Here is a 22,748-nt window from a genome sequence, read left to right on the forward strand (position 1 = left end):
TTACTCCAGTTATCACCCCATTTCTCTCTTCTGAAAGAACTATTTATAACTTCTCTCTCCAAGTTTTCTCCTCCCATTCTTTCTTGAATATACCTTGGTCATGCTGTTACTTCTACCTCCCTACAGAAACTTCCCTTGCCCAGCTCACCAAACTCTTCCATATTGCTAAATTCAATTGCTGACATTGGTCCTGATCTTACTAAGCCCTCTCAGCAGCATTTGACACAATTTCTCCCCCCTGAAACACTCTCCTCCAGGCTCCACACCCTCTGAGTTCCCTTCTGGCTTTCTGCTGACTCTTCTATCCTCCAAATTTACAACACAGGTGTGTCCCACAGTTCAATACTTGGATCTCTCTTCCATTTGTAGTTATTCCTTTGGTGAGCTCATCCCAGTGAGTATCTCCCAGTCAGAGCTCTCCATATTCCAGGCTCTTCTGTCCTACTCAACATCTCCACCACTGGAACACACCAAGCTTAATCTGGCAACAAGAGGATCCACTCTACACGGCGTCTCTATAAATGATAGTTGTTTTCTTCCAATTCCTTAAATGAATACCATGTAACAGATAAACAGCCTAGTGACATTTCTCTCTCACATCACTCACCCAACATATCTGAAATTCCCATAAGGTCTCTTTCTACTCTTCCCGACATCTCTGTTGTGTGCTTGACAAAGCCACCATCCTCTCCTTCCAGGATCCTTACAACAAATAGCCTAACTCATCTCCCTGCTTCTGCTCTTGCCATGACTCCCCTTTCCATAGCCTAAAATCACTAGGCAACCTGAGTGACCCTAATAAAATGGAAACGAAATCTTGTCATGCCTCTGCTCAAAACTGTCCAAGGATGTTCTTGTCACTCAGAAAAGCTAAAGTTTCCCAGTAACCACTAAGGCCTAAAGTCATATGTCTTCCATTGTTTCCCTGAAGTAATTTCTTACTATTCTGCACCTTGTTCAGTGAAGTCATATTGGCCTCCTTATTGTTCCATGTACATGCCAGGAAATCTTCTGCCTTAGTGCCTTTGAACTTACTATTCTCTTTTTATGAAAAAGAGGCCTACTCTTATCAACTTCTACAAAACTACAAATCCCATCCAACACTTTCTGCTTTACTTTTTCCTGCATAATGTTTATCGATATTTTTTATATATTTACTTTTTAATTTTGTGCTTAAGTTCCAAAAGAAAAAGGCTTTTTATCTGTTTTATTTACTGCTAAGTTCCTAGTACTTGAAGCAGTGCCTGGCAAGGACGGAGTGTATATGTTTATTGAACGAATTAAGTATTATCAAATGGTATGATTTATCTAATTATAGTTATTTTGTAATGACCAATGATAGAGGTTTTCCCCCCAAGTTCTGCATCGGTCTAAAGAGAAAGAGCACTTCATTAATATAACTACTATTCACACATTCCAAGCAATTCAAAAGTCATCCACAATTTGATAATTTATATGAAGGAAAAGATAAACTTATTGGGGATAATCATTTCAAAATAGGTACTAAAGATCAATCATGGACATAAAATTTTAAATGAAAAAAATGTGAAATAAAAATATAAGTAAATATGAGTTTACCTTTAAAGGGGGGATTTCCTTAAATACACACTAAAAAAGCAGATGATTTGGACTTAATGATACTTTATTTGGGAATTTTGCTGTGGACTGCTTTCTCTGGTCAAATATGAAAGATGAGTTATAGAATATTAAAGACCCAGGGTGCCAAAAGTAAGCACTGAGCTGCTGAATAATCAGACAGTGGCAAAGTTTTTTAGGGGAGATTAAATTTGACTATGTCTTCACTTTTATCATGAATTAAAGATTCTCCTAGTTCTTTCTTGAAATTCAGTGTTAAAAGAGATAACAATTCTCTTAGTGTCAAAATGTTCAACTACAGAGCCTGTCTTTATCCATTTGAAGGCAAAACCCTCTAAGTCTATGAGACATGTTTTCTGTAATTGTTGGGCATCATGACACACAGCTAATGAAGAAAAACCACCAATCATAAAATATGTGTAGTGTTAATCATTTCAGGTGTAAATAGATTCATAGTAGGCTTTCCAGGTTTTCTTTTTTTTTTTTTCCACCTTGATCAAAGTTCTTTGTTTTCGGGTAAAAGAGTGAATTAACTTCAGGAAGCTGAAATAGCTATGAGTATTATTGTCTCTTGGCTGTAGCTGTTTATAAAACACTTGATTTAAATAAGAGTGCTTTTGATGGCTTCTAAATCTAACAACACAATGTAGATGCAAGTTTATTGTTCAACGAAGGGATATTTTATTTATTTGTGACAGGGAAAAATTAATTTATCTATAATTTCCTGTTACCTCTCAGGCAGAGAAGAACCTGTGAAGACTCTTCTTGCTGAGCCTGCTGTGGCCATAAGAACACAAAGCAGAGCTCAGAGCTGAATTAGAGCCAGTTTTGCCATGTATCCAAAAGACTGGAGCTGGGCAGTGAGAAAGGCTGTTTAGAACAAAGGTTCCAGAAAGAGGAAAACCTAGCTGTTGGTAGTGGATAGAGGATTGCGGGGAAAAAGGAGATATAGGAAAACTGCCATCTGGAGAAGTAGTTTTGGAGGGAAAAGGAAGAAGAAATACTTAGATAAGTTTTTATGAAGTTTTCCATACAGTGACATGACCATTTTTCTAGTTGCTATTTTTTTCTAGTATACATTAAACAAATACTTAGCTATTAAAATTTTTAAAAATTACAACCAAATAAAATTATCTTGTATGCAACCAAAATTATACAGCAATCATCCAGCACACCATGGTCCGCACAACTGGGTAACAAAAGGCAGAACAATTCTCTGCTACCTGCGTTAATTCCAGTAGATGAATACTGTAGCACAGAAGATATTTTAGGAGACACAGAAGATTTTCAATCTTTGTAGTATTGGGTATTATTCAGAAAAGCATTGAGCTTTTTGAGTTTTAACTAATAAGTCATAAAATGGCATTAAAATGATCTAGGCAGAAGAAACCCCAGGAATGGAGTACATAGCTATGAAGCTTAAAATAGAAATCTCTCCGCAACTGAAAAAAGCTGCCTAGTTTTAATGGGAATTAAGACTCCCTGACAGAGTCAGAATGGATCAGAAGAAGGACTTTCATTATTTAGGATCAGGTGGCAATTCACATTTCTTTATATAAAAATTCCGAATAAAGAAAAAGAGTAAAAGATGAAGGAATGATTTCCAAGGATAAAAATAAAGGGGTGCCTGGGTGGCTCAGTCAGTTAAGTGTCTGTCTTAGGCTCAGGTCATAATCCCAGGGTCCTGGGATCAAGCCCCAAACAGAAAACCTGCTTCTCCCTCTCCCTCTGCCTGCTCCTCTGCCTGCTTGTACTCTCTTTCTGTCAAATAAATAAATAAAATCTTATAAAAAATAAAAATATTAATGCACTACCATGTTACGAAAAGTGTATACAGTCGTCTCAATAAGCACTTAAAGAACAAGATTTATCAAAGATATGTTCTATGGGTAGAACAAAGATTTCCTGAAGCCCCCCAAAAGTGGGAACAACATATTTAACTCTGTGTGTTGCTCCAAGGAAACCTCCAACTGAGACAGGCTTTGGAAAAATCCAGATTCACTTTCCTGAGGAGAAACTCTTATGGCCACAATTGTCTTGCCATTTTTAAAAAAGATTTGTTTATTTGAGAGAGAAGGCAAGAGAGAAAGAATGAGAGAAGGCATGCTCTCAGGATGAGGGTCAGAGGGAGAGATAAATAAAGGGAGAGAAACGGTCTCTGCACCGAGTGAGGAGCCAGATGTGGGGCTCAATCTCAGGACCCTGAGATCACAACTTGAGCTCAAAGCAAGAGTCAAATGCACAACCAATGGAGCCACCCCGGCAACCTTGCCATTTTTCTAGTTCCCTTTTTGGAGATGTTCCAGAAAAATACTGCTCTGTTTCATAAATGCTCAAGAGTTAAGGTCAAATAGATCTGGAAAAATCCCACATATCTAAAGTGTCCTAAGTCCAGCATGCAATCCATGTGTACCATACAAAGAAGAACGTAGATGTCTGATTTCAAAATGTATCCCCTCAGACTTGAGGATCAGAATCAGAAGCAAACATTTTTAACTGCCAATATGTTCTTCTCATTGACTATGAAAAGCTCCAGAAGCTCTGCAACATGTTAAAGAAAATCTCAGAGTTATGTAATCTAGCTAACAGGGCCAAGTTCTATAAATGTGCATGCATTTTGGGGTACACAATAATCTCATTGTGGGTCAGAGGTGTGGCTGGACCTCTGGTACCTTCTTTAGTAATTTTTCTCTTAAAAATACCAATACAGAGAAAGAAAGAGGAGAAAAGGAAAGAGGAGTGTTTTAACAAAATACTGATGAGGTTAAATCTTGAGTTATGAAACTTGGTAGACACCTGAATGTCTCTTAAAATGGAATCATTTTCTAAAGTCCAGCTGTTTTTGGCCAATTCAGCGAGACAGTCTCTCCTGGTATGTGATGCCCAAGCTCATTATGTTTCCTGAAATGTCAAAAGAGGCTCCAGAGTAGGACGATTGTACTTTATCCAAAGTTTTTTTAAATCCATGCAATAGAACCCTGCCTTCCCACAAACAGAGAAACTGGGCATAGGAACTCAAGTAAATCATAACACTTTGAAATAATTCATTTAATTGAAATAGAGTATTTTGATTTTCATAGAATCTTTTGGCATTAAAATGCTCTCAAAGGCAAACTGTGCTTCAAAAAATTAATTATTGGAACATTCCCAAACACTGCAGACTGGCAAACTCCAACAAAATGAAATGTTCAGTTAACATAACAAACATAACATAAATTGCCTCTCAATATGAATAGATACATTTGTGTTTCTTCTCATCCAAGCAAACTATTTACCTCTTTCTCCATTTGTAATCCTTCTGCTCTAATATTTCTTTCAAATACTTCTCTCTTTTCGGTCTGTGGGTTGGATTTTCTGTACACAAGAATATAGTCAATTCGACACTTTCCATCTCTGAAGTAAAGTCCATTCAATTTGTTTTTTTCTGGCACTGTCTGCACACAGAGAGGAAGAAATCAGTTTAAGACATTCATAAAAATAGGCCTGAGGTAATATTAAAGAATTATAAGTAAATGAATTTTTCACTGTGTTTTACCAAGAGCACATTTTTATTAATGAAAAATATAAACAGTAGGGAAGAGAAAATAAAAATTGGAAAAAAGAACTGAGTGAAGTAGATAAAACTTAAGACACCTAACAATAATACCAAATGTTGGCAAGGATGTGGAACAACTGAAAATGATCATATTCTAAATGTGAGAGTGAAAACTGATATACTTACTCTGGAAAACACCCTGGCATTATCTTGTAAAATTGAACATTTATATAACACACAACCCATAACAAGAAAAATCCTTATTAAAGCAACAAGGAGACACGTATATGACTATATATAGCAACATTGTTCATAAGAGTAGAAAATAAAAAATGCGAATCAACTCAAATGTCTTTGGACAGGCAAAGAGATAAAAAAATTATAGGACAGACATATAATGGAATATTATGCAACAATAAAAATGAAGACATTGGGAGATGGAGAGGAGAAGTGTGGGCGGGGGGTATCGTAGCGTGTGATAAACCATGAAAGACTGTGGACTCTGAGAAACAAACTGAGGGTTTTGGAGGGGAGGGGAAAGGGGGTTGGGTGAGCCTGGTGGTGGGTATTATGGAGAGCACGTATTGCATGGAGCACTGGGGGTGGTGCATAAACAATGAATTTTGGAACACTGAAACAAATTAAATTAAAAAAGAATGAATGACCTACAGTTATATCTAATAGCAAGCATATATCTTAAAACAATATTGACAGAAAAAAAAACAAGTCACAGAAGACTTCATGCTACATGATTTTTAATAAAGCACAAAATAAAATAAATCTAGAAAGAAGTTGTTAAGGCTATTTATATGCATGGTAAAGCTATTTTTAGGGCAAGAGAATAAAAAAAGCAATGATTCAGGAATAGGGTAGAGGGATGGGATTAAAGTTGCTTTGGTGGTCTTAGTATTATTCTAGTTCAACATTCCTCAAAAATTTTGCTCACAATAAAAAAAAAGTTTTATTTTGTGATATCTGTGTGCATATATAAACATACCAAGTATCTGAGACAAAAGTTCATAAGATAATACTTATCCTTCCTACTTGCATACATGCTAATATTAATTTTCCATTGCACTAAAAATAATTGGGAATTAGTAACCCAAAACTAGGTTGCCATCTTAATTTGAAAAATACTTAGTTCATCAGTTGGATGGTAATTCAATTGTTATTTTCAAAACTTACATGTAAGTTATAAATATTATTTTGTAGTCAACACACATATAAAAATTAAAGAACAAAACAGTAGGTGTAATTTTCTTCCAGGCTCCATAGGCTTGTTATAATCATGTACAACACTGAAAGAGACACCAGTTAGGCTTTAGCCCAGTTTCTCAGGCTGATAGATTTTGAAAACGTGTCTATGAACCTAGCAAGTGGAAATGGGGGGATGGGGGTTGGCTGTCTTTTCTTTAGGCCCAGTTTACATCAGTTTTCAATTGGTGGTATATGGGAGGCAAACATGCCAGGCCTCCAAGGTCATTGCTAGAATGTACATTCTTGCACAAGTGCCATGCATGATGTCTCATCCAAAAGGGAAAGTGCCCACCAGGGGGAATGGAAGCGTCACATCCCATGTCTTGGTGCAGACATTCTCAATGGATGACCAGTCCTCATTGATTTTTTTTTTTTTTGACTTTTGCTTTAAGAGGTACTCAGAGGTCTACCCAAATAAACACTTTCTTAACAATTATTTACCAGACAAGGAAACTACTCTGTAGACTTTGCACATCAGTATCTGTCGGCAAAAACAAGGTTTCAACCACAGCATCAGGAGGAGGGTTACCAAAGCCTTAACTCTCTTGAGACTTTCCCTTTCTGTAAGTTAAGGAGATAAGACTAGGTGCCTTTTGAGGTCCCTTTTGAGAATCCTCCTTTATGACACATCATGGCACTCAAGGTAACTAGGTGAAGAGATGAAAAGGAATGAGGTTTTTTGTTTTTGTTTTTGTTTTTTTTTAATACATGAATAGTAGCATATGGTGTTGGTAGAAATAGGTCTGGGAAGCTTGGTAGAAGTAAACAATTTTTCCTGTTCAAAGGTGTTATCCTGTCAATGTTTAACTGCCTCTGAAATTATAACAGTACAAATATGCATAAATGACTGATTTTGTGTTCCTATTACCTATACCTAATGCATATACAAAGAAGGTATTAAATTCCACTGAGACAAAATCTAAGCAATAGTGAATGCCCCTAACAAAAGACTTTTCTTCCAAAATGACATATGAACAGATAGATCTATTTACAATTGCAATGTTTCTAGATTACAGAGGCAAACAGAAACTGGGGGCGGCTTTGGACAACATAATCTACTGAGAGCTGGTCCATTTTGTGTCACTGTTCTATGTGCTGGGAGATTTATACAAGGAAGTCCATGCTTGTAAATCTTTCTTTCTAATAGTGACACTCAGAATGCAGATTATCACAAAATGACAGGTGATTTTAAGTGTCTCTATATAAATGAAATGTCTCTAGGTATAAGAAGGGAAATATATCACTTAGTAAAAGTCTGTTTTAAGCATAGGTAGATTCAGGATCCACGAAATATGCTAGACCTATGGAGGAAATCAAAAGACTATAAGATCTGTCCCTTGTTTTCTGGAAACCTACAGTTCAACGAGATGATGACTTTAAACAATCCACTGGAATATGCTTTACAGGTTTCTACCTGGATGAAATATTGTATTTTTAAGAAATCATACACTTACCTCTCCCCCTGCTTCCAATCTACTAGCATCATCTGAAGTACTGGTCAGGTTTCCAGGGTGAAGCAGAGAATCGTCATCTTTGCAAGGACTGTTGACAGCTTCTAATTCATCAAAAAGAATATTGACATCCTTGGCCACTAAAATCAAAATAAATTCATTAGAAGTGGGGTTAAGAACTTGGGGTCTTAAAATCAATACCAAAATAGAAGACGCTTCCCTTTGGCTTCATGTTTTTTCATTGTTTCAGTAACACCTTGAATGATAGGTATATTATTTCATAAGAGAAAATGATGTCAGATGTAAACATGTTGATCAAACAGTGTCTTGATAAGGCAAGGAAAATATGAAGCAAAGTGAAGTACCTCCATAATATAAATATAACTTGCCTTCCATGACAAGAGGGGGTGTTATGTTTGTTTAGTTTTCCTTCACCTACTTGTTTAGCATCAAGTACTTTCACTTATTACTTCCAAGAACTCATTATCTGTGTTGAACCTAACCTCTTTTATTTTATCTCATTTTATTTTTCATGAAAGTGCCTTACAACTTGCTAAGTGAACCCATATTATGTGCCAGCTGCCAAGGTTCAGTAAGATCTGTAATTTTATTCCTTTGTTCCTTCCCAAGATCTAATAAAGAAAACCATATACAGTAATAAAGCATGTAGTTAGGTTTTCTGCATTTCCTCTTTCTCTAATCATGAATTGAAATCATGAAAGTACCCATTCAAGGGCTTTTCCAAGAGATCATTGATCCCAACACATAAAGCACTATGTATCAAACTTCCAAATAAAGACTTTACCATTCAAATACATAATACCTTGAAGTGGACCAGACATGAAAGTTCGGGACTAGTGGCTGAAGACGTATAGTGCCAGGTACAGAACTCTTCCTTAGCAACTCGAATCACAGACCAACGTTGGAGTTCACCTTTTCCTTTGATGCTTTAGAAATCGCTAAGGATTTTTAACCCACCACAAGCCTCTGTGCAGAATAATTTGTAGGCAATACGGTACTATTTAGCTATCACATACAAGAATATTCACCCTTTCATTCAAAAAATTTTTAGAGAGGTGCACATTATCTTGTGCACAGAGTTGAGTGATAGCCATACCCTGATAAACAAACGTGACATGTCTTCCTGCCCTTGTGGTAACTAGTAAACAAAATAAATAGTCAAAGAATTATAAATTGCATTGAGTGTAATAAAGAAAAGAACATAGTTTGGATATAGTGGGAATAGAGATCATCTACTTAGTTGGTGTGACCAGGTTCTAAAGCAATTCATTTAACAACTAAGTTTTTCCTCTGTAGAATAAAATCAGCATGGCAATAAAATTAACACTTACTGCTTACTGTGGTAGGCTGAATCATGCCCCCCAAAGGTGCTCTAGATCCTGGAACACATGAATATGTCACCTTCTATGGTAAAATGAACTCTAGATGTGCTTAATACAAGGAATTAAAATGGGAAATTAGGTTGGATTACATGAGTGGGCCCAGTGTAATTATAAGGGAGGCAAGAGGGTCAGAATCAGAGAGACAGATTGGAAAATGCTATGATGTCAGCTTTGGAAATGGAGGATAGAGCCATGAGTCAAGGAATGCAGGTGCCCTAGAAAGTAGGGAAAGGCAAGAAAGCAGATTCTCCCCTATACCTGAGAAGGAACACAGTCTTGCTGGCACCTTGATGATTTCTGACCTTCAGAACAGTGATAAAATAAATTTGTGTTAAATCACTAAGTTTGTGACAATTTGTGGCAGCAGCAAGAGTAAACCAATACACTTGTTAAAGGTTTTTAGTCTCTGCAGATCCAAAGAAAAAAAATCATGGTCTTTTCCTACAACTGGGATTTAGGAGCACCTCTGATGTGCCAGGAACTCAAGGAAAGGTACAGTTTTGGAGGAGCACAGTACGTCCAGTGTTGTGGGAGATGTCAAGAGGAAAGACAACTTCTCTGACAGGCCTACATAAGGAAAGTCCCTCTCCTCCACTTACTCTCCATCCCCTCTCACTGCTCATTTCTTCACAGCACTTATCACAAACTGTAATTATATTGTTTATTCATTTGTTTACTGTGTGATGGATATTTACTCTGTTGGAATGTAAGTTCCATAAGGGACCTTGTCTGTCTTGATTGGTGTACAGAGGTCCTGGTACAGCCCTCAACGCATATTTAATGACAGAACAATGATCTCAAGGTGGACACGTCTAATGATGTCTGAGAGTCCCCCTTTCTCCAATATCCTATGGTTCTAGGACGTTGCATAAATATTTTCCTAACACAATTCTTATTCACAAGCCAGGAGCTCCACAGTTTCAAGTAGATACTGATTAAATTTTAAGTGCATAGTGATTAAATTTCAAGTAGATATTGATTAGATTTGAACAACAGCATAAAAATATTTCAACAAAGTAGATCTGCTTACGATTCTAAATTCCACCTCTCAGTTATGTGAACTTGTGCTCCCATTTCCTCACTAGTGAGGAAGGTATGGGAAACTTCTCTCTCAGGGTAGCTGAGAAGAGGATTCAGTGATATCATATAAATGTTAGTGTGACCCACAGCAGAGCCGCAAGGAATGCTGGCTTATCAATTTTAGACTCTGGGACCTTACGTCAGCACTTGGGTCTCAGCAGCATAAGACAGGTCAGGCATTTACAAGTTGGAATGGTTGTTATGAAGGGTAGACTGGGGTAAGGTGTGAAATAAAGAAGCTAAAGAGGACAATGAGATTCATGTCCAAGTGACTAGCTCTCCTTGGGGACAAACTCTTGCATTCATCCATCCATAAGCATTGCCCCTTTGCTTTTACTAATGTAGAAAACTACCAGATCTTCTGCTAGTATCACATTCTGGTGTTGGTACAACCAGTTCTATAAAGCCCTCTATATTCTGGGGTTCCCAATTGGGACTCTGTTGTCACCCAGAAGATATATGGCATTGTCTGGAGACATTTTTTATCATCATGGCTAAGAAGAGGGGGTAGTGCTAACATCCAGCAGGTGAAAGCCAGGGGTACTGCTAACCATGCTACAATGTCAGAAGAGCCCCTTACAAGAGATATCTAGTCCAAAATATCAATAGTATCGAAGTTGAAAAATTATGCTCTATTAAACGTGCAATTCTTTGATTCTAGAGGGACCAGTTCACTTGGAAAAACGAAGAGAACTGTTTTCCCTACTTCTGCCCATCATCATTACTGATGAAGTTGTTACGCGGCTAATGCCACCTGAGTGCTCAAGGGAAATCAGTATGTCATACAATCTGAATTTTAGAGAATTTTTAGAGAATTAAGTGATATTAAGACATCATTATCACCTGCCAGCCTCTCAAGAATCTTAACAGGGATTAAAAATGCTGATCTGTCAAAATTCTCAGCTGAACACATGGTCAGTAAGAAGACTGTAGAACAAGTAGACAGCTATACAGACAGAAGAAACACCTTCCTTTATCAATACTCCACCATTCTTACTGACAGATCAGCTATACGAGCTAAGTTTTAGAAACAAAGTATAATATCCTTTGAAGCAAACTTACATCATTTCTTTAAGGAGAAAAACAACCTCCAACTTCCAGAGTTAATCTATTTTTAAAAATCTGTTTATTCTGCAGGTTACGTTAGTTATTCAGCAAGTACTTAGCTACTTATCTTGGCTGGTCACTGTGCTGGGTTAGGTCAAGTACTAGACACGACAGCCATGACCCTGTCCTCACAGAGCTCACCATCCAGCCAAGGTGACAGTGTGGCCTTTTTATCCACGGTAAGGATGTCACAGAGATACTCTACATTCAAACAGTGTTACTTTTAATGGATCCCCTCACCTTTCATGCAACCTAAGTAACAGACCTGCTCTGCATAAACTCAGGAAGGGCTGTGTGAACAGAACTGGGAAGCCGAGTCACAATAGGTAGATACCACACATGTGGAAAGCAAGAGACAGGCTCAAATGATTGTCCTTCACAAAAAGTAGGCACTCAGCCTAAGAAGACCAGGGGATAAAGTAGCAAAGACTCACATATAATAGCGACACAAGAGTCAAGAACCTCAGATTGTCTGGGAGGCAATTTTGGGAGACCAAAAACCTGCTAGAGTCTGAGTAAATCATCAAACTCAGAATAGGAAAGAGATTTCTATAGGCTGACTTGCGATGTTATCCTAGAATAGAGATGGAGCAGAGAAGTCAGAGGGTCAGAAGACAGGGCAATTCTGACATTCTGTATGGGAAGGCAAGTTTACCTCGACAGCACTGAATCTACTCACTAAATATTTGTAATTATTTAAATTATTCAGTGAAAATCACTCGGATTATTAGCCATTATTCACCTTCAGGGGGAAAAGGCCACAAATGTATTTCAAGGGCTCAAATAAGTAAGCAAATAAATTTATTATCTTCTGCCATTTGTTCACTGAGCCAACATTTATGTTAGGTGCTAGAGGCACGAGCATGAACAAGACATGAGTGGATAAAATCAAAGCGGGACTATATAGGCAGGGAAAACAAACACTAAGTGTGTCTTGTGTCTTTTAGAGAGTAAGAAATAAATACCAAAAAAATCAAAGCGCTCGACTCACTTCTGTTTTAACTCTCCTATTCCTCAAATGCGGCAGAAAAATCCCACGGTAGCATTAACAGCACAGGAGTACTTTAATCTCAGTATTTTCTGATGCAGAGAAAATCAAGTGAAATTATAGGTCACTGAAGACAACATAAGACTGTGTAGTGTAATGCAGGTTATCTATATTTGTCCTCCAGAGTGCCATCTCATTTTACTATTTTTGTCCCGAGTTCCAAATTATTACATCTGATATTCAGAACTTTGAGAATATTGCATTTTGACCTTAAAGTCTCATTAGAAAACACACACAAAAAAGGATACCTTCAGGAATGATTTAGAATGCAAACAAAACAAAACAAGCAAAACAAAACAAAACAAAAAACTTGTTTACATCTTAATTTGAACATTTAGCTCTCTGTTTTGTAACAAGTTCTCTTTCTATCTAGCCCTAGGGTCTCTTCCAGGTGAAGGCCCAAGGCAGTTCTCTAAAACTGATTAGCAATAGGAGGTACTCAGTGCCCATTTTTAAGTAAATAAAAACTAGTTGTAAGAGTCTATAAATTTTGTGTGTTTTTTTAACTATGCATTCATAATGCTATACTAAAGATCAATTTTTATAGAAATCATATATTGAGGGTCCCAGCTCATTTTGATTTAGAACTATGATAAATCTTGGTGCACAAAAGATTTTTCTAGTCAATATTTTTTTAATTTAATTTTGTTTTTTTTTCAGTGTTCCAAAATTCATTGTTTATGAACCACAGCCAGTGCTCCATGCAATATGTGCCCTCCTTAATACCCACCACCAGGTTCATCCCACACATACTCCTCCCGTCCAAAACCCTGTTTGTTTCTCAAAGTCCACAGTCTCTCATGGTTTGTCTCTCCCTCCAATTTCCCCCAACTCACTTCTCTCCATCTCCCCATGTCCTCAGTGTTATTCCTTATGCTCCCCAAGTAAGTGAAACCATATGATAATTGACTCTCTCTGCTTACTTATTTCACTCAGAATATTTTTTATATGTTGTAATTTTCTTTTACTTCAATTTTATTTTTTTCAGTGTTCCAAAATTCATTGTTTATGCACCACACCCAGTGCTCCATGCAATACATGCCTTCCTTAATACCCACCAATCTATTTGTTTTCTTATTCTAGTTATCTTAGTGGTTGCTTTAAAGTATCTGTTTCTTTCCCAGACTCAGAGATTGAATATGAAGCAGTGGAAAGGAAGACAAAAGCAAGGGCAATACAACGTACTGAGAGCTGACTGTGTATTAAGAATTTTGAGATCGGGGTGCCTGGGTGGCTCAGTGGGCTAAAGCCTCTCCCTTTGGCTCAGGTCATGATCCCAGGACCCTGGGATCGAGCCCCACATCGGGCTCTCTGCTCCGCGGGGAGCCTGCTTCCTCCTGCCTCTCTGCCTAGTTGTGATTTCTCTCTGTCAAATAAATAAAATATATATATATATATATATATAAAAGAATTTTGAGATCTGTTTTCCCTTTTCTTCCTCAAAATACCTTAGGAAAAGGGCATTATGAGAAAAAAATCCAGGTTCAGAGACACTAAGTAAGGCCACAAAGCTAGTAAGTGACAGAGATGAAATCTAACCCAGTTCTGACCCGCCAAATCTAAGCTGTTTCTAGCTTGCTTCTTGTTTCTGTGGAAAGCATACTAATGTTCCTAAATCATGTTTGGCTTGGGGCACCTGTATGACTCAGTCAGTTAAGCATCCAACTCTTGGTTTCAGCTCAGGTCATGGTCTTGGGGTCCTGGAGTTGAGCCCTGCATTGGGTTTCCAGCTTAGTGGGTCTGCATCCCAGTTCTTTCCCTCTATTCCCTCCCCCATCCCTTTTCATGGATGCGTAGTGTGTGTGCATTCTCTCTGTCCCTAATAAATAGATAATCTTAAAAAAAAGAAATCACGTTTGGCTTTCAATCACAGGAAGTCTAATTGCCAGCCAACTATCTTGTCACAGTTGTAATATTTATCTGAATAAAACTGGACTTTACATCTGCTGCTGGACAGGTCTGACACTTTTTTTTTTTAAAGATTTTATTTATTTGATATATATAGAGAGATCACAAGTAGATAGAGAGGCAAGTACAGGGAGAGGGGGAAGCAGGCTCCCCGCCGAGCAGAGAGACCGATGTGGGGCTCGATCCCAGGACCCTGAGATCATGACCCGAGCCGAAGGCAGAGGCTCAACCCACCGAGCCACCCAGGTGCTTTAACAGATAGATTAAATTAAGTGTTTTTAAAAAGTCAGAGAAACACACAGACTCAGCACAGCTTTGAGCACCTTACGCTGCGATTTTAAAGACCAAACACCACTTAACATGTGTGTACTAGCAAGCCTAGGACTCTGCTCAACATGCTTCAAGTGACTCTTTTAACACACCTAAGGCAAAGACTATCTGGTTTGCCAATGAGAGAAAAAAAGAGCCTAATTTGGAAAACTCAAATAAAGTAGTTGGAAAAGATATAAATCCTCCCTTAGCTAGTTTTATTCCTTTCCAAAGGTCAGTGGCTTTCAAAGTGTGTTCCCTAGAACCACAGGATCCTTTTGGGGGAGTTTTCGGGGCAATGGAAGGGACAAAGAGGAAACTAAGTGGGAAAAGCACTGCACCGGCCACTCCCAGCTCCCCCAAACAACTCAGCTACATTTTTTATATATTGAGATTATATGTGAAAATATATTTGAAGAAGAAAAAATAGATTTTACTGCTTTAAAAAGTTTGTAAATCTCTGCTAGTGTTGTACGGCAACAATTGTATGATTGTACTAACATCTCCCCAAAGAGAGGAGAGGAAAGAAAGCTAGGGTTCTAATTGTTATAGATATGAGAGTAGGCACTTTTTTCTGCCATGGGAAGTTTACTTGAAATATTTTAAGATTGAAAATAGATCTCTGCAAAGAAAAACCTCATAATTTTTTTTGAATTTGTGATCATTAAAAAAAATTTCATTGGCATTTCCTGGCTCAGTAATGATACAGTTTATAAAACAGAGCATAGACCACAGCATGGGGCATCCACAGAACACTGTGCAATGGGGCAAAGATCATTAACTTATTCCTGGGACAGCACGTTTCTTAGGAAGAGCCTCTGTTGCTATTAACTTCATTCTAAAGAAAAGGACAGACATCTTGATTACTTCTATAACAAGGCAGATAATAATAGTACCTCTTAACTACCTGGGAATGATATTTAGAGAAGAACCAAGTACCTAGTGCAGAATTTGCTCAATAGCCTTGGTTACCTTTTCACGATGTGAAATGAAATCAATGATGTTCTGTATTAAAGATCCTCTGAGTCTCCTGACTGTAACTTCCCCTTCTTCAGAAAGAACATTAGCTCTGGATTCAGACAAGCCTAGGTTCAAATGCTAGTCCTCATACCTACTAGCTCTTAGATTGGATTATTTAATTTATTCAAGGTTTAATGTCTTTATCTTTTCTTCAGGTGTCATACAATGTCTCACACAGGATTTTTTATAGGAATGAAGACAAAACAGCAGCCAACACTAATGTAGCACTTGCCATGTGCCAGGCACCACACTAAGGGATTTTACACAGTTTATTAGAACTATCCCCCCTTCATCAGATGTGGAAATTAAGGCAAGCAGAATCTAAGACTAAATACAGTAATATGGGTAAAAGTTCAACCACAGAGTTGCCAGGCAAGATTATGTCTTCAATATATGTCAGCTCCTCCCTCCTCCCCATCTTCCCCTTTGAAACAGCAGGACCATATGAATTAAAAAAAAAAAAATTGGAAATCATGGCTCAAGTAATTGGATTCAAAATGACTCACTGGATGTCACTGAGAAATGACTCAGTCTTGGCGGACGCAGAAGCACAGTGCAGGAACAGCACTGTGATTACATAGACACACGTGCAAGTACAGAGGGTCCGACTACAGGATAACAAGATCCTTCCAACCTGCAAGTCCTCATTTCAGACACTTTGCTTTTTGCTCTCTTTCCTTTGTTAGAACCTAACAGACCATAACACAATAACAAGCTGTGATATGAATGCCACTTGACAGTCCTCACAGTCTGTATCTACCTATACTAGGAATCAAGAAAAGAAAAACTAAAGACAAGGCAGGAGGGGTAGGCAACAAGAAGTGGGGGAAGGGAGAGAACTGATCCCTAGAAAAGACTTGGTCCTGGTAATAATTTAAAGCAAGAATTAAAAGGCTCAGTATAGCCTTTGAATATCTTTCTTAATGGTTTGCTAATGTAATAAATGTACATATGCATAGACATGGACTACAGAGCTTTAAGACTTGATTCTCAATCTGATGTCACAATGAAATATTTCTAAATGTCTGTTTTTCAAAAAATGTCCAGATTTTAAAAATCTAGTGACTAAAAAGCAGGATTTTTTGTTTTAATTGCTATTATTGTACATGATACAGTAGGCACTAAAATCCTTGGACTGTTAAGATGGTATGAATCTTATTAGACAAACTCAAGAGTAAGCATTGCCCCCATGACCATGTCATCATTACATTAAGTTACATCTTTGTCTAAGTCCCTCCCACAGCTGGCCTGGTAGACCATTTAATTTCAGTCATTGCTGACATTCCCATTCCTCTACCCCACATATGTAGGGCTGTAAATGGTTTTGACAGAGGTTTTGTGAACAGCAGGATGTTTAGAGACCACTCAGGTCTCCAAGCCACACTGCTACTGCCGAGCCACTCACTTTGTAAGTTTAGAGTAGAATTCATTCATTCATTCACTAACGAAATTTTTTGAGCAACTACTATACTCTGTACTCTGCTTAAGGTACTAGATATGCAAAAAAGAAACGGGAAGATGAGACTGCCCCCTTCCCAGAACCCCCAAAGCTCCTGAAATATGGACGATCTCCTCAGGCTGGAGAATCTTAGCCAATGCTGGCTTTCAGGCGGCTCAAGTGCAGGCTCCTAGCACACAACCCAGCCATTCATTCCCTTTTCCCCCATCCATGGGAAGCCATGCTACCACTGCAGGACAGTCTAAAGGAGCTGGACAGGAAATTCCTTTTCTCCCACTGTCTCTCTGCATGGGTATCTCTCTGGTATCTGTCTCTTTTTACCAAGGATTAGCCACTCAGAAGCCCAGACTCAGAAAACAAAAGCCAGGAACATCAGGTAACACAGAACTCTGCTGAAACAAAGGAGTTCAGGGCACCCAGCTACCACCTTGGGATGGGAAACAATGGGTTAGAAGAGAGAGAGGAAAAAATTACATCAAGGAAAACACACATACACACACCCTTACATTATACTGTCACATAGAAATGTTTTCCTCTTAGAAAACAATCAAGTTGTCTTCATTTTGAACAATAAAACAAATCTGATCACTGTTTCAATTTCTTTTGAATTGAACTGTGCACAGAAACTTTCACCATTGCTTTAAGATACTATGCATAACACAGTGCCCTGGTACATGACAGGTCAGTTGGAGAGAAGGGTGAATGGCTGAAATAACTTTTCTTCTTTATAAGCTGTATATCTGTTATGCGGAAATTTGAGAAACAACTCGTAGGTGGCTAGCCACTCTAAGACAGCTTTTGAACAGGAGAAGCCATTGTTAGGGCTTAAGCACTATAGGAAAAAAAATGTAAATGTATTTTACAATGTAGAAGCATGGGGAAGAATTCTTGCATCAAGACATAACAAAATAAGAATAATTTTATTAAAAATATTGAGTAGCTCACTTTTCCTAATCATGTTTATTTAATCTTTTATTTATCAGAACAAGGGCCAGCATATGACTAAATACTGACTGTCAAATAATAACCATATAGCCTTGGGGAAGTATACTCAGTTTTTTTCATCTTTAAAATGGAGAAAACGCATCTACTTTTCTTGTAGGGTTGTTTTAAGAAAAGAGATAGTAAGGGAAGAGCACTTAATTACAATGGCTGGCTTACCTTAGAAACTCAAAAAAGTTTCAAATTCTCTCTCTCTCCTAGCTTGATCTTAAAAAAAAATATCCTATATATATATACACATATATATATGTGTATATATATATATATATAGGATATTAGCCCTTTGTCTATAGTCTCATTTGCAAATATCTTCTCCCAGTCTGTGGGAGAAAAAAAAAAAAATATATATATATATATAATCCTCACAAAATTCCAAGAAAATGATAAAATTTTCCATAATCTCAACAAAAATGTCTGTAGGAGAGAGGAATTTTTCTGATGTCCAAATCCTATGTATTTTTACATTTTTATAAATCGGTCTCTCAAAGATTCTTATAAATAATAGTCTAAGATACAGTCCCTTTAATAACCAAACTATGTGTTTTTATACTTAGAAGTTTCAACTAATTTGTTAAATATCTGAGTCACATTTGGAATCTAGGGTGAAACTGAAGGTAGATTTATGGCCCAAATCTTTCCTACCAGAAATGACCAAAGCCATGTAGGCAGCTTCCTAAAATTACTTAACAATAAAACTTATTTTTTTTAACAAGAAAACAGATTGGTTCCAAAGTATCAGAAAACTCTTAAACCTAAAAAGAGTTGATTTGCATTTGAAGGTGAAATAATATATTTCCCTTTTATTATATTACATCAGTCACCATACAGTATTTCATTAGTTTTTGATATAGTGATCTATGATTCATTGTTTGCATATAACACCCAGTGTTTTATAGGATCTATAGGAACTACAAAACCTCATGAACGAAATTGAAGAAGACACAAAAAGATGGAAAAACATTCCATGCTCTTGGGTCAGAAGAATAAACATTGTTAAAATGTCTATGCTGCCTAGAACAATCTATACTTTCAAAGCCATCCTGATCAAAATACCAATGGAATTTTTCAAAGTGCTGGAACAAATAATCGTAAAATTTGTATGAAAGCAGAAAGACCCAACATTTTCACAAAGAAAATGTTGAAAAAGAAAAATAAAACTGGGGGCATCATGTTGCCTGATTTCAAGCTATAATTCAAAGTTGTAATCACCAAGACAGCATGGTACGAAAGCAGACACATAGATCAATGGAACAGAATAGAGAACCCAGAAATGGAACCTCAACTCTGTGGTCAACTAATCTTTGACAAAGCAGGAAAGAATATCCAATGGAGAAAAGACAGTCTCTTCAACAAGTGATATTAGGAAAATTGGACAGCCACATGCAGAAGAATAAAACTGGACCATTTCCTTACACCATACACAAAAATAGACTCTGAATGGACGAAAGACCTAAATGTATGATAGGGATCCATCAAAATCCTAGAGGAGAAAAGAGGCAGCAAGGTCACTGACCTCGGCCACAGCAACTTTCTGCTAGACACATCTCCAAAGGCAAGGGAAACAAAAGCAAAAAGAACTTTTGGGATTTCATCAAGATAAAAACCAGCAAAAGAAACATTCAACAAAACAAAGAGGCCACCCACAGAATGAGAGAAGATATTTGCAAATGAGACTATAGACAAAGTGTTGATATCCAAGACCTATAAAGAACTTCTCAAACTCAACACCCAAAAAAACAAATAATCGAGTCAAAAAAATGGGCAGAACAAACATGAACAGACACTTCTCTAAAGAAGACATACAAATGACTAACAGACACATGAAAAAATGTTCATCATCATTAGCCATCAGGGAAATTCAAATCAAAACCACATTGTGACACCACCTTATACCAGTTAATGGCAAATATTGACAAGGAAGAAACAAGAAGTGTTGGAGAGGATGCGGAGAAAAGGGAACCCTCTTACACTGTTGGTGGGAATGCAGTTGGTGAAGTCACTTTGGAAACCATGTGGAGGTTCCTCAAGACATAAAAAATACAGCTACCCTATGATCCAGCAATTGCACTACTGGGTATTTACCCCAAAGATACAGATGTAGTGAAAAGGGCCATATGCACCCCAATGTTCATAGCAGCAATGGCTACAATTGCCAAACTGTGCAAAGAGCCAAGATGCCCTTGAACAGACGAATGGATAAAGAATATGTGGTCCATATACACAAAGGAATATTACTCAGGCATCGGAAAGGATGAATACCAAACTTTTGCATCAACATGGATGGGACTGGAGGAGATTATGCTGAGTGAAATAAGTCAAGCAGAGAAAGTCAGTTATCATATGGTTTCACTTACTTGTGGAACATAAAGAATATCATGGAGGACATTAGGAGAAGGAAGGGAAAAATGAATGTGGGGATATCAAAGTGGAAGACAAACCATGAGAGAATATTTCCCTTTTCTTATTTTTAAACTTAGGTATTAACTACTCAAACTAATACGCTTCTATTAGTTCACAAAGAGCTCACTGTTCTAAATAATAAAAGTCATCATATACAGCTCTGCCTTTAGTAAGATGTGCTAATAAAAATTACTTTAAAAATAGTCTCATAATGTGTTGTGAAGTGTGTAAACCTGGCGATTCACAGACCTGTAACCCCTGGGGCTAATAATACATTATATGTTAATAAAAAATAAAAATTATTAAAAAAATAGTCTCATAACCATTTAAGTCATTTTGATATAAGTGCATGCAGCCCTAAAAAAATTTTAGGTTCATCTGCACTTGCATAGAAGCCAACTTTATCACTTATTAGAAATTTTTTAAAAATCCTTTCAGCACTCTATAATTTATCATCTTTCAAATCAGATGAAGTAATTACAGAATTTTATAACTTTCCATGAAAAATTATTTTCTCCCCAATGTCTATTAATTGGATTTTTAATCTCCTGGGGAATTTTTTTCACTTTTATTCATTAACCTTATATGAAGGGATTGCCCAAGCAGAACAAATAGCTGGTCCTTTTGTCTTTTTTATTAAAAATATTTCTCTTAGAACCAGCCTCATCTTCAATTTTAGGATCCTTCACCTTGATGTGTTTCAACCCCATACAGAGCACATTCAGAAAGGAATTTCGATGAATGGTAGGAGACCCTCCATTCCAGCTGGTCTCCATTCTTGATCATACTAGCTTGGCACATAACTTCTCCCACCCTCAGTTCTACCTATAAAGTAAAAGTATTAATTATCTCAGAAGGTTGGGAGGGTAGTATGATGACAAAGGGGATAACTGCTATGAAAACAGTTAAAATTTCTCATTAAAAATTTAGTAAAGAAATGCAGTGTTACAAAAAAGTAGCAAAAAATTACAGTGTTTCTTCCTAGAGTGCTCTTCAGATCTAATACCTTCAAGCACAACACTGTAGAATACTATTTGATCTTAAAAGAGTATCATTATCTAGTATTAGGGCTCTGATAATGAAACACAAATTTTAATGACTTAGTCTATGATACTACATCATCCATCCTCAATGCTAAATCTACAACTTGTGTAAATATATTAAGATCAAATTCTTAGTAAAAACTATAAAACAAAGCAATGTAAGAAGAGTTAACATTAATCAAAACGTTTAGAAGAGAGAGGTCACTTCTCAAGTTATAGCCTATCATCAGTGACTTGAAATACACACTTTTGGAGAATAAATTCATGATATCAGGTTACTACATCAACATTTACTTCTTCATCTGAGCAAAGGAATAGTATTCTAATAATAGTATTCTTGAAAATTTATTTGATTATGATTAATCAATGAATCTAAATATTATAGTACCTAGTGATTCATGATATATTATACTAAATATCAAACTCCAGTTCTACCATCATGCCTCTTCGAAGACCCCAATACTGTGTGGCTTAGTTTCACAAACTAAACCTGCATTTCACTAACCATCTCTTCTGGACTCAAAATTATTTTACACAGTATCTCCTTTACAACATTTTCTTTAAACTTGGCATCTAAGGTTTCTATTTTTATCATCCCTCCCAAGTATTAGAATAGTTTCTCCTTTCATGGTCAAATTAAAATTTGAGGGAAACTTACTTTCTTGTATTGCATTAAGAATCTCTGAAAAGTCCACATCACTCTTTGAGCCGTCAGGTAGTATTTGCATATCCAGCTGGTAGCCTTGCAAATCCACACCTCCTTCTAGAGAAATGAAAGATATTCATGGAGTTTGCACTGGTTATCAGAGAGCCCAGCATTAGGGTCCCAAGGAGAAGCAATGTCAAAATCTAAAATGAATAGCTAGCTGATTCACCAATGATCCTCCCTCTTGGAAAAAGGACTTGAAAAAAAAAATGAGAAACATTACCAGCTATTTGCTCCTTATGGGACCAAAAAGGTTTAATTGTATTTCCAATGTAAAAAATAAGGCAATTACTCTACTAAAATATCATACACTTCACAGTATTTACTGATCTAGGTGAAGATATATGTTAGCCTCCACCCAAGGACGTTTAAAATTATTTTCATCTTCATATGGCTAAAAAGCGACATTCAACACAAATACTTC

The 22,748-nt window shown here is 37.0% G+C and overlaps 1 protein-coding gene across 3 annotated transcripts in view; it reads right to left on the reverse strand.

Moving 5' to 3' along the window:
* The window catches only part of ANO4 (anoctamin 4), a 384,614-nt gene that overhangs the window by 208,019 nt on the left and 153,847 nt on the right, over window positions 1–22,748 (reverse strand). For 2 of the 3 annotated variants that reach the window (XM_046014083.1, XM_046014084.1), the window contains exons 3-5: window positions 22,277–22,381; window positions 7,843–7,979; window positions 4,872–5,030 (exon numbers count right to left, since the gene is read on the reverse strand). In XM_046014083.1, coding sequence (XP_045870039.1) covers window positions 4,872–5,030; window positions 7,843–7,979; window positions 22,277–22,381 — 401 coding nt within the window. The remainder of the gene's footprint in view (window positions 1–4,871; window positions 5,031–7,842; window positions 7,980–22,276; window positions 22,382–22,748) is intronic. The other variant, XM_046014085.1, reaches the window with a different exon arrangement.

Source organism: Meles meles, chromosome 7 (assembly GCF_922984935.1).
Source record: "Meles meles chromosome 7, mMelMel3.1 paternal haplotype, whole genome shotgun sequence".
NCBI lineage: Eukaryota > Metazoa > Chordata > Mammalia > Carnivora > Mustelidae > Meles > Meles meles.